Consider the following 12,568-nt stretch of genomic DNA (forward strand, 5'->3'; position numbering starts at 1 on the left):
AGATATCAGATCATTATGGTCGTTGCTCTAGATCACCGTTGCTGCTACAGGTTGCCTTTGCCATCACCGCTACAGGTCAATTTTTTTTCCTCTCAACCTTCTTTCTTTTTAAAGTTTTCTTAGCCAACAATCCTCTTCTCACTCTTATTCTCAACCCCTTTCTTATAACATTTATATCCATCTTACTCTAATATGACATAGTTTTAAATTTGGGCAAATTTCTTAAATTACCCCTACTGTTTAGCTAATTGATTAAGTATACCCTTATTGCTTAACTGTTGTCTTGCACCACGCCTACTATTTCTAACAATTGCTTAAAACCTCCCTTACCGATAATGCTTTGTCATATACTATTCGCATGTGACATCACATGACTATTATATTTTTCAAAAATCCCTAACTTATCCTCTATGATCGAAAATGCCCTCTTTGGTTTGGGCAAGAAGATTCTACCATAAGATGCCCTTTAGTAGTTGAACTAGTCACTAATCTTTAGTTTCAATACATGGGAGATCATTTATGGAAGCAAACTAGTGGGACAACCAAAACTCACAACCCCCAATAAATATTTTAGCTAGTTACAGCCTTACAGGCATGACATTGGGCACCAGTAGCAAAAACTTAGAACTGGTTATAGGCTTCACTCATGCATAAGGGGCGTTTCAGATCTATTACTGGTAGCCAAAGCAATGGTGGGTTTGAAATGGCTAGTGGATTTGTGGGGTTTTCGGTGTAGGAGATGATGGAAAGAGATGAGCTGTGTAATTCCTCTCCTTCAACATTTCTTCCTTGACTAAAACCTATACAAGCTACGCCCATTAGATTGTCGATGAAGAGGTAGTGATTTCTATGGCAAAGAAAAGGCGATTCCAGTCCATCTCTTCTATTTACACCAAGATGAAACATATTAAACCAAATGTTTGCAAATAAGGGTTATTTCACGACTTTTTTGCTCTTTGTTAATTGAGTGACTGGAGTTTGTTCTTTACTGGTTTTTCAATTTTCTTCTTTGTATATATTGTTGGATAACTTTGGCTTCATCTGTGTCAAAATTCTATTTGAGCCATAGAAGAAATTGTAATAGGAAACATAAACTAATAATAACAAGTAATAGTTGAGAGAGAGGATGCTTCTCTTCGATTTGGTTTCATTAATGGCATGCACAAGTTTTCATATGCAGATTAAAGTGGAGCTTTTGGCGAGGACCAGAGAAATTGTAGTAGATAGCATGCAAGAAAAAGCCGTGTTGGGAGAGGAAGGAGAAGTGGAGGCTGAAAATCTAAGGCTATGTTTGGTTTGAAGGAAAATGTAAGGAAATGAAGAGAAAAGTAGGGAAACCTTTACAACCCTTGTATTGGTTTTCTTGTCTTTCTCTTCCTTTTCCCTGCCTTTTCCTCTAAACCAAACATAGCCTAAAAGACAAAGATGGAGGTAGAGACAAAAATGGAGATGGAGGCGGAAACAAAAACAAAAATGGAAATGGAAACAATGATGGGGATGGAGACGGAGGCAAAGACGGAAATGAAAACAAAGATGGAAGTAGAAACAAAGAGTCGAAGATGGAAATGGAGATGAAGATGAAAGTGGAGACAGAAAACGGATATAGAGGCAGGGATAAAGACAAAAAGCAAAGGTAGAGGCGGAGATGGAGACAAAAACAGAGGTGGAGATGAAGATGGAAACAGATATAGAGACGGAGATAGAGATGGAGACGGAAACGAAGATGAAGATGGAGATAGAGAGGGAGTAGTGATCAACTTCCTATCTTTGAGTTTTATTTTGAAAAATTGAGAAATATTGGGAAACAAATTTTACATTTTATTTTTTCCATTAGCACTTAACAACGATGTCATTATCAGAAATAGTAGTACTACTTTAAAATAATATGTAAACAGTAAGGATAAGTTAGTCAATTAATTAAACTACAAGGATAGTTTAAGTTTAAGAAATTTGCCCTTTAAATTTTTAATAGTTTTAACGTTCGAACCGCTTGACCCGGACGGTCGAACGGATGACCCACAAACCGGTGGCAAAAAAGGGTTGCATTTTCGGCTCGGTTTTTAAAACCTTGTAGAAAATTCCCCTCCACCTCCCTCGCCGGCGGTCTTTTATATGGGTTTTCCTCTCACTGTTCCCTTGTATGCTTCTTACGCCCCTTTCGCTTGCAATTTTTCTTTCAACGATAGTTTTCTCTCTTCTCGGCGGATGCCCAAGATGACTTCTTCGTGCCAGAAACGCGAAACCCAAACAAGAAAAGAAGATAGTGATAGCAAGAACAACAATGACAAGACCAATAATACTGCATACTTTGATGTCTATGGGCCGGAAGTATGTCTTCTTTCCCTTTTTCCTTTTCTGGGTTTATTTTTATACATGTATATTGATTTTTTCTGAAACTATTTTGTATTGTCAGCTATATTGTTGCAAAAAGAATTTCTTATTGTTTGATGTCAAGCATAGTTGTGAAGATTGCAAGTTGCAACGCAAAACTAGGTGAGAGGGTAGTGGCGAAAAGGATAGGTGAGAGGGCCTATTAGTCTGCATTTTTTGGTAAATAAAGCCTATAATTTTTTGTGTATGATCCATGTTGACATGCCCCTTTGTATTGAAAAATATAAAAGGTCTGTTTTTTTAGGTGGATATATAATTGATATTAGAGTTTAGATTCCTGAATTGGAATGGAATGGAATTAGGAAATGGATGACATTACTTGGATGAACTAATTAACATTGAAACATTAAGAAAAATTGCTTAATGGTTATGCGAATTGCTAGAAAAATGGGTATGCAGAGGTGTAGATGGATGGCAGTTGCACAAAACAAGAGCCATAAGGACAAGAAAGGGCCGAGGGGGTTGTGGAGAGAGGGGGTATGCAGAGGGTACAACCTATAGGAAGATGATCAGTAATGAGGATTTGCAGATGGCGAAATTGGATGAAAGTCTATTTGAATACTCTTTTTTCAGCCTTGGTAAGCGGAGTGTCTTGTGGTCGCTTTAGGATCTCTAGGGGCTTAAGGCAAGGGGACCCTCTCTCCCCATTACTATTTATTTGTGTGACTGAAGTTCTTAGTAGATTGATGAAAAGGGCCACACCAGGGGGCTTTGTAGAAGTTTTTATGGTGGAAACTTAAGGGTGGAGGTTTCTTTGCTGCAGTTTTCAGATTGACACTCTCATTTTTTGTGATGCTTCAGCTGAACAACTTGGTTATGTAATGGCAGTGCTTCAGTGGTTTGAGGTTGTGTCAGGCCTTCATGGAAACCTGCAAAAAAGTGAATTGGTCGCTGTGGGGGAAGTGCCAGAGCTAGAGAGGTTGGCAGAGGAATGGGGTTGTAGAACAGGTAAACTCCCTCTGAAATATCTGGGGATGCCTTTAGGTGCTAGGTGCAACTCCAAATTGATATGGGAGCCTATTGTGGAGAGATTAGACAAGAGATTGGCTTCTTGGAAAACTAAGTATTTATCATATGGAGGTAAGATAATTCTGCTAAAAAGTGTGTTATCCTCCCTCCCTTTGTATTGCTCTCTTTGTACCCAATTCCTAATGGGACGGCTAAGTCTTTAGAGAGGAAGATTCGAGATTTTCTGTGGAGAGGCTGGAGGGATGAGAAGAAAAAGTTCATGCTGGTTAGCTGGTCTAAGATATGCAAACCCAAACTTCAAGGGGGTTTGGGTGTGAGAAGAGTGAAGGATCTCAGCCCTGCTTTACTGGGAAAGTGGTTTTGGAGATTTGGTGAGAATCAAGGTGGTCTGTGGAGGAGGGTGATAGCAGCTAAGTATGGGTATAGAAATTCTGGCTGGGCCATGGGGGAACCAAATCAATCCTATGGATGTTCTGTTTGGAAAGGGGAAAGTCAATGGTCTTTATTCAAATGGAATTCTCTTTGGGGTTGGGAATGGGAGGTGAGTTCTTCTCTGGAAAGATATACAGACCCTTGGTGGTTATTTGTCCCACTTTGTTTGAAGTAGCTTTGGATAAAGATGCTCTTGTTTCAGACTATTTGCAGGTGCAAAATGGAAGCATTGTTTGGGTGCCTCTCTTCCGGCAAAATTTGAATGATGGGGTTGTGGAATCTCTGGTGGAGTTGCTGCACATGCTGTATAGTACTCAAGTGGATGCAGGGAGAGAGGACAGAAGAGTCTGGAAGTGGGAGAACTCGGGGGTCTTCTCTGTTAGATCCTTTTACAACTACTTTTCTAGATCAGAGGATGAGCCAATCCCAGTTAACATTATATGGTGTTGGAGTGTGCCCACAAAGGTGGTGTTTTTTGTTTGGACAGCCTACCTGAACAGGATTCTAACTAGGGATAATCTGGAGAAGAAGGGTATTCTGCTGGACACAACTGCTTGTGTGCTTTGTCAGAATCATACCGAGTCAGTCAACCATTTGTTACTTCATTGTTGCTTTTCCTATGAGATTTAGAATAAGGTCAGAAACTTGTTTGAGGTGAATCGTTGCTTCCTTGAATCGGTAGCAGATTTTGTGAAGATTTGGAGAGTCAAAGACCTCACAAAAGAGGGAAAGTTGGCATTGGAACCTGACTCCTGGTGCAGTTTTTTGGTGCCCTCCCAAATGGGCCATAAATCAATCCACCTGTCCCATACTCATGTGTAGGGGTGTCAATTGGACTGGATTTGTCCAATTCGATCCAGTCCAATGTGAATTCATTACAAATAGACCAGATTCAATCCAATCCAATGATTATTTGGACCATTTTGGACCGGTCCAATTCAATGTATGGACCATCTAATCTGTTCAAAATTGTTTTAATTTAGATTGGTTTAAACCCAAATCTGGTCCATTGACGCTTATATTCTTATCTTATATCAATAGACCAGATATTGTCTTAATCCAACCCAATCTAATATAAATTTATCATGGATGGACCAGGTCTAGTCCAATCCAATAAATACTTGGGACCATTAAGTCTGGATAGGTCCAATTCAATATGTCTTATTGATCCATCCAATCCATCTAAATTGATTTTGATTTGGATGGGGTTCAATCCAAAACCAGTCCATTGGCATCCCTACTCATGTGAATTGAATCATCTATGCATTGGAATAAATATGAATTGAGAGTTTGTTTTCGCGAGACATGAAGTTCTGACCCACGCTCCAATTGAATATGAATAATAATTGTCAAAAAATTTTATTAAACCAATACTTTAAATATTCTATACAAGTATTTATTTTTCTTTATTTTTTATTTTTATGATTGCTCTTTATTATTATATCGTTGTTATGCCATCCCAAATAGTTCCTTATGTTTAGCTCATATTTTTCTCTTTTATATTGTTATAAAAGAAATTCTTATTATTACTTAATTTTATTGGATAATAATATACACTTTGAGTTATTTATTGATTTATTTATTTTAGATATGTTAGCATTTTTTTTTGTAACCCCAAACTTTACTCTAGGTGGAGGGGCGACCACCTTAAATTTTATTAACCATTTTCAAAAGGAAAATTTGTAATAAGAGGGGAGGACTTAGCAGTTTTATTTTTAATTTCAATTATTCTATAATTTTCTGCTTTTAGAGAGTAGGGTCTTTGTCAAAGATAGAGGTTTGAATCCCACAAAATGTCCAAAGTGAAATAAATGGATATTCTAATTCATATGAAAATGGACACATCCAACATCCAAATTTGGAAGTGCAGCCTACAATTCCAATTCCTATTTGGCTATTTCCTACCCCCAATTCCCACAATACACATACACCATAGCAATCAATATTACAAGAATAAAATAAAGAAGCAAAATTGAAAACCCCAAATTCTAAAAAATTAAATGAGAAGTGAAAACATCTTAGCCCTATTGGTATAAGGCCTCGTTCATTTGCAAGTAAATATGCATGGGAAAGTTGGTTAATGGGTAACTTTTTCCCATTGACCAATTTTCACTGTCACTAAACAAGAAATCTCCAGGGACCCCTGATTTTGCTAGGAAATCAGCAACAGAATTTTGCTCCCTAGGAATCCAGACCAACTTCACATTCATAGAGTCTAGGATGTCCCTGGCTTCAGCTAAAAAGTGGGCTAATCTCCAGGGCCCTCCCTTATCCTGTAACCAAACTATAGCATTTGCAGAATCCCCTTTAATTGTTAAGGAGGATAATCCTAGCTGCTTGGCGCGGCGAATTCCTGTGAGTGCAGCCAAAACCTCAGCCTTTGTGGCATCAGCCCTCCCAATCGGACCACTGTAAGCCCAACAAATATTCCCCCTTTCCCTCGGATTACACCCGCATTTCCTGCTTGACATGTGGAACCTTGGGCGCTACCATCAAAGTTTAGAGTCATTCCTCCTTCTTCTCTTGGAGCCTGTCTTATAGTCCACTCAGATGTTGGAGAGGAGTGTAGGATTTCTGGTAGGTTTCTCTGGAGATCATTTAGGGAGAGCCCCTTGAGCACTTCAAAGTTAATTACCCAAAGATTGCAGAGATATGTGATGTAGGAAGTTAGATCTTCAATATTTCTAGCTTTATTTTCAAAGGTTCTAATGTTCCTTTCTTCCCAAATACTCCACAAGACTGCATGGGTCACTGTATTCCAGTAAAATCTTCCTCTTTTTCCAAGCTCTCTGCCTTGCCATTGCCACAAAATGTCCACCACCCTCTCTGGGATCACCCAGCTGTAACCCACTAGTGGGAGAGATGTAGACCTCATTAAGAGAGTTTAGCAAACTAGCTATATCAGCAATTTCTATTTCCCTTAGAGGCCTTTTGAGGTTTAAGTTTTAGGTTGTTCCGGAGGGTGAGGGGTTGAGCTAGAGGCTACCGTGGCTTCTTTGGATTGGGACAGGTTAAAGATTCTAGGATAGGAGTTAGCGAGGGTGTCCTCCCCCACCACAAATCAGACCAGAATTTGATTCTATTACCCTTTCCAAGGGTTTGATGCTTTGACCCGGTTCAAGTGGACCTTGCTATCCCAACCGTTGGCATGTTTCCCGTACTTGCTCTTGATGATTTTTGTTCACAACACTTCCATCTCCAAGGGATATCTCCAAAGCCATTTTCCAAGAAGGGCCAAGTTCCTTTCTTTAATATGTCCTAGTCCCAAACCACCAACTTCCTTTGGCTTACAAACCTGCTTCTAGCCTACTAGATGACACTTGTTTTCACTACCCCTTCCCAAAGCAAATCCCGTTGTAGTTTTTCAATCTTGCTTTTTACTTTGCCTGGGATTCGGAAAACCAACAGAAAGTAGGTTGGCAGGTTGGTGATGTCCCTGTTCTCCATTCCAGTTGTCGTATGAGGAGAATTGAGAAGCTTCAAATGGACTTTTTGTGGAAAGGTTGGCAAGAGGAGAATAAAATTCATGTGGTTGGTTGGGATGGTGTTTTAAAAGGCACGCCTAAGCGCATAGGCAAGGCACATTTTAGGGTATGTGTCTCACCTAGGCCCCAAGTGCAACACTTCCAAAAGGCGTGCGCCTTGTGCTTCAGCCCAGGCACGTGCCTTTTGAAAATTTGTGCATTTTTTCACCGAAAACTCCATATTTGCTTATGCCTTTTACTCATCCTAATAAAAGACATTTTTAAAAGACACTTAAAAAACTTTTTTTTCTTTTTTTTTTTATGGGGATTAAGAATTTAAGATCCTGATAAAGACTTATTTGGGATTTCCTTGAGGGGCTTGGTACAAAGGCAGTTCGTAGAATTACAAATGCATAATGTTTAACATTACATTAGCTATTTGAATTTTGAAGTAATGCAAGTGGGAAAAAAATAAAGAGATTATGAGTTTACATGCTTGAGTATGTTTATATGTTATGCTTATTTTACTTTCAAAATTTCATTTTAAATATGTTGTACATGTTATATTTACTTACTTTAATTTGAGATAATAGGTTTTTTGAAACATTTATTTTAAGATTTAAGTTTATATTTTTATTAATATTGTGTTTAATATTTTGCATTTTTTGATTTTTTAGCTTTTTTTTTTGCATTTTTGTGCCTAGCATCAAATAGGTGTGCACCTCGCCTTATGCCTTGCATCTCAGGTGCAAAATGGCCCTTGCACTTTTTTCTGCCTTGCAAGCCCAAAGAAACTGGGGAGGGCTTAGGGATTAGAAAGCTCACCAAGTTAACTTAGCTCTTGTTGCTAAGTGGCTGTGGATGTTTGGGGAGGAGGGTAGTATTTGATGGACAGGTCTGATTGCAGCAAAATATGGTGTTCCGAGAGACCCTTGAGTGAAAAATATCCAAATCTATTCTCTATTTTCTCAAATAGGGATGCTGTTGTGGAAGATTGTTATGAGATTTCAGGTTCTCAGCTGGTTTGGCTCCCCTCTTTTTGAAGGAACTTTAAACGATTGGGAGGTGGAGGACCTTAGTAATCTATTGACCAGGTTACAGGCCTTCCACATCTGTCCTGAGGAGGCAGGTCACAGACTTTGAACTGGGGACAGATCAGGTCTGTTTTCAGCCAAGTCTTGTTACAATCTGGTATTATCTCTCTAAGTTCCCACTGTCCCCTGGGCTTGGATGCAGAAAGCCCATTCTCCCCCCAAGGTGGTTTTCTTTTTGTGGACTGTAGCAAGAGACAAGACTTTAACTGTTTAACTTCTGATCACCTTCAAAGCAGAGGCATGCTGGTAGAAGGTTTATGCTGTCTATGTGAGTCTGAGCAAGAGGCAGTGAATCATCTGCTCATTCATTGTTCTTTTATCTTTTCAGTGTGGACACGTTTTTTCCAGCTATTCTCCAGAAGTTGGGTCAGTCCTCCTGACCTTCCATCTCTTTTGGCATCTTGGTCCTCAGTGGGTTTATCTCCTAGAGGAAAAGTTTTATGCGGTCTTCTTCCTTTTGCTCTCTGCTGGGGGGTCTGGAAGGAGAAGAGGAATAGCTGAGTTTTTGAAAATAAGGCAGTGCCAATCGAAGGTGTTATCAGCAAAATAGAGTGGCTGTTGGTGCGGTTGGCATGGGTTTTATCTCTCTTCAGTTCAGTGGCACACTGTTGGACAGTTTCTTTAATAGCTGGAGTTCTATCATTTTCTTTTTGTACATGTTGTTGAAGGTGGCTGAATGAAATACTTTTTACACTTGCCTACCAAAAAAATACGGTACAGAAAGAGGAAACTGGCTCTCTAAAGATGTGGGAAATGTCAGTGGCAGCTTGCTGTGGAAAGGAGTTCTTAGAGAAAAAGAGGTTCCTGCAGGGTATTGGCTTCAAGCTTGGTAATGGGGCCAGACTGAGTTTCTGGGCATGATACCTGATGTGGGCCTTTGCCTCTGGCCCATGCTTTCTCTCACCTTTACTTCTAATTGGATAACAGAGGCCTTTCAGTTGCCCAAACTAGTCAAAGAATCGGTGGAAAGTTGATAAGGATCTCCCCCCTCCTGAAGTTAGTTCTGCAGAAACTTCCAAGACTGGGAGATGGAGAGTGGTCGTCTTTTCTGTCTTTGCTGAAACAGCATTCAATTGTGGAAGATTGTGAAGACTCTTGGATGTGGAAGTGTGACAGAAGTGAGTACTTTTCAGGGAGATCCTGTGCCGTGCTGTCAAATCAAAACAACAACAGGTCAAGGTTGGACCCCCATTGGTTAATTTGGAAGTAACACCCCCTCAAAAGTTTCTTGCTTGATCTGTTCTCTAGCTTTGGACAGAAATCTGACCAGGGATATCCTGATCTCAAGGGTGTATTCTGTGGGGACTCTCTGGAGACTGCCAATCATCTTATCATCCGTTGTAGCTTTTCTCAAAGAGTTTGGTTGCACTTTATGTAGGCCACTGGTATGTTTTGATGTTTCCTGGTTCTATCGTAGCCCTGCTAAGCTCTTGGGGAATTGGGGGCCCTAGTAGTAGAGTCTGATCCCAGCTGTGGTGATATGGGTTATATGGTTGGAGAGAAACAACAGGATCTTCAAAAGCAAGGCCTGTGAGGAAGATGAAATTCTTTGCAAGATAAGGGGCAAGATTGCTTCCTGGTGCTCTGCTGCTAAGGAGTTTGCTTCCTTGAACACTTTTATGCTGTTGAAAGAGAATAGTCTGTATAACATTTAGTATTTTGCTTCTATTTTCTCTTTTTCTGTTTCTCCCATGGCTTTTCCCTGTGCAGGGATGGGCCTTGTTGTATTTCTATCTGACTTGCAATAAAGCTTATCATCCGTTCTAGTGGTATGTGCATGTTGTCATTTGGAGTCTGTTGGAATTTTGTTTTTGTTTTCTTCTTGCCCTTTCCTTCTTATTTATACTTGTATGCTTTCTTTTCCTACTCAAATAATTTTTTTGCTATCTAAAAGGTGGAAATATTGACAAAAGGAAGATGTTTGACCTGATATGTCCATGCAGGGAAAGGCAGATGTTATTTTCAAAACCCCAGAAGCTCACTCAACTTTAAATCTACAGGTATTATTGACAGTTGAATATTTTATTTTTCAGTTCTTTTACTAACCAAAAGGACTCTAAATTGTAGTTTCCATTGTGAGACAGGATGTTCAAGGACTTGTCACATGGGTTTTTGGTGAAGGATTTATGCCATCTTGGGTCTTTATCAAAGTACAGGCTTCGTTCCCTTTTGATTATTCTTGATACTTTGAAAGACTTCCTCTTCCCCCTCTCTCGTTTTCTTTCTGCAGATTGAATTCCTTTGTTAAACTTAAATTCAAGGCTCTTGCAATATAGAGGTTAATTTTGTTGTCAGATGCTTTCTCCATGCATCTTTGTGTGTGGTTGCTTATTTGTTATTCTGCATACTGAATTAGTATTCCTGTCATTTGCAGAACAAGCCTCTTATACCAAAAGTGGTTCTGCTTTATATCCCGGGCCTTGATGCAGCTACGTACATGGCCTATTCCAGTTTATTTACTGGTCTTAGAGAAAGTTGTGGCAATCCAAGGGCAGTTTTAGCCCTTAGGTTGGTAATGATCCTTAAGCAGTTAAATTGTTGCCACTCAATACAGTTACTGATTAGTTTTAATAATTTATTCCTTCCATCATATAGTAGATCAAGCAATTTCTTTTCCTTCTAGCTGATTCTCTCTTCCTGTATTCTATGTTTATGGTTGTTCCTATGTGTTATTTGCTAGCTGTGTATCAGATGGAATGCAGACAATAGATGCACTACTAACATGCAAACTGAAAAGAAAGCGTGGAGAGATCAATCCAGTTTCCCAGATCTGTGATCAAACACGTGAACAAGGTTCATGCCATATTTCAAAGATTTTACTTATTCAAAGTTCAATGTATTACCGCCCATTAAAAAAAAGTTCTTATGTGTTACTACTTCATTGTGCATTGTGTATTGAAGTTCTTAGTGGGGAATTTGTTCCCATGGTTCATGCATATTTAAATAATATACTTGACTGGCAATTTTTTTCCTCTTTGTTATAGTTATGTAATACCCAGCTTATGTTTGGGAACCGATATAGTATACTTGACCTTGTCTTGGTCAGCATCCTATTAGTTGGTAGTGAAGGGTTGGTATTACTATTGAGCCCTTATTTCTGTTACTAAGTGCTTTATCTCCCCCTATTTGTGTTTGTATAGCCATGGTCCTGGTTTGTTTTGTGCAATCTGGCTCACTACTACCCAAGAATAACCTTCTTCCATGATATTTCTGCAATCTAATGATTTCCCTAGCTTCAATATCTAATGCATGCTACTGATGGTTCACCGAGACCTACAGGTCCTGAAATAATGCCTTCATCATTCCATTGTTATCTCTGGAGAAACCATCCAGATCAGATCTTCCTAGGTTTCCGAAACTGCAGCCATCAAAATTAAGCTTTATATGTTTAGGTTTGGTGGGGTCTAAATTGCCTGTACATTTCTCCTTGTTGATGTGTAATTTGCAACTTTTTGCCATCCTCTTATGAGTTATGATACTTTGGTTGATAAGGGATCTTGATGGGTATTATGTGCCTTCATTGAGTTATCATTAATTTTCCATATATCTGTTTGATAAATAAGATGAACTTTGTATTGGATTGTTCTATACACTTGTACAATGGTCACAGGAGATGACTGATGACCCATGTACAGTGTGATATGAGCAGCTTATGGATTTACACAGAAAAAACATCATTGCTATGTGTTTTCTTCTAATTTCTAAAAAATGAGGGAATCTCTTTTAACACTTAGAATGAGTTTATTGTTTATTCTGGACCTTTCCTCCTCCTTTATGCATGATTGCATGCCTTAAAATTGATGCTACTATGCAGGTATTTGTAATTCTAGTTCACATAATCCTTCCTCTTTGGGAAGTATGAAGGATCTACCATTTCCAGTTTCATATTACACACTTACAGCAAAAGAGCTAGAAGATAATGGATATTGTTGCAAGGAACCAGGTGATTTAGGTATGTGATATTAAAAGTGTTTTTGACTATGTTACCTGGATATGGTTTTGGATATGAAATCTACACTAAAAATTGAAGCATCTGACATGATACAGACCCTTGAACAGGTATCTGGGTGTCATAGGTTTTTGGTCAAGGAGTCCTATTAATCCATATTGCCCAGATACAGCAAGGACATAGCTGGACAAGGTGTTGGATACAAAATGTACACTAAAATTTGAAGTATCCAACATGGTACAGCACCCTTGTACAGGTATCTGGGTATC

At 39.1% G+C, this 12,568-nt stretch overlaps 1 protein-coding gene across 3 annotated transcripts in view; it reads left to right on the plus strand.

Moving 5' to 3' along the window:
* Positions 1-2,082: 2,082 nt before the first annotated feature.
* The window catches only part of LOC104606737 (Polynucleotidyl transferase, ribonuclease H-like superfamily protein), a 45,605-nt gene continuing 35,119 nt past the window's right edge, over positions 2,083-12,568 (plus strand). Inside the window, exons 1-7 of one of the 3 annotated variants that reach the window (XM_088887192.1) lie at positions 2,188-2,328; positions 2,414-2,493; positions 10,294-10,350; positions 10,435-10,500; positions 10,725-10,858; positions 11,031-11,143; positions 12,165-12,302. In XM_088887192.1, the coding sequence (XP_088743318.1) occupies positions 10,477-10,500; positions 10,725-10,858; positions 11,031-11,143; positions 12,165-12,302 (409 nt within the window). In that variant the 5' untranslated portion in view covers positions 2,188-2,328; positions 2,414-2,493; positions 10,294-10,350; positions 10,435-10,476. Of the gene's footprint in view, positions 2,329-2,413; positions 2,494-8,678; positions 10,120-10,293; positions 10,351-10,434; positions 10,501-10,724; positions 10,859-11,030; positions 11,144-12,164; positions 12,303-12,568 lie in introns of all 3 variants that reach the window. The other 2 variants (XM_010272084.3, XM_010272083.3) reach the window with 2 other exon arrangements.

The sequence above is a fragment of the Nelumbo nucifera genome, chromosome 5 (assembly GCF_055504915.1).
Source record: "Nelumbo nucifera cultivar China Antique chromosome 5, China Antique-T2T, whole genome shotgun sequence".
Lineage (NCBI taxonomy): Eukaryota > Viridiplantae > Streptophyta > Magnoliopsida > Proteales > Nelumbonaceae > Nelumbo > Nelumbo nucifera.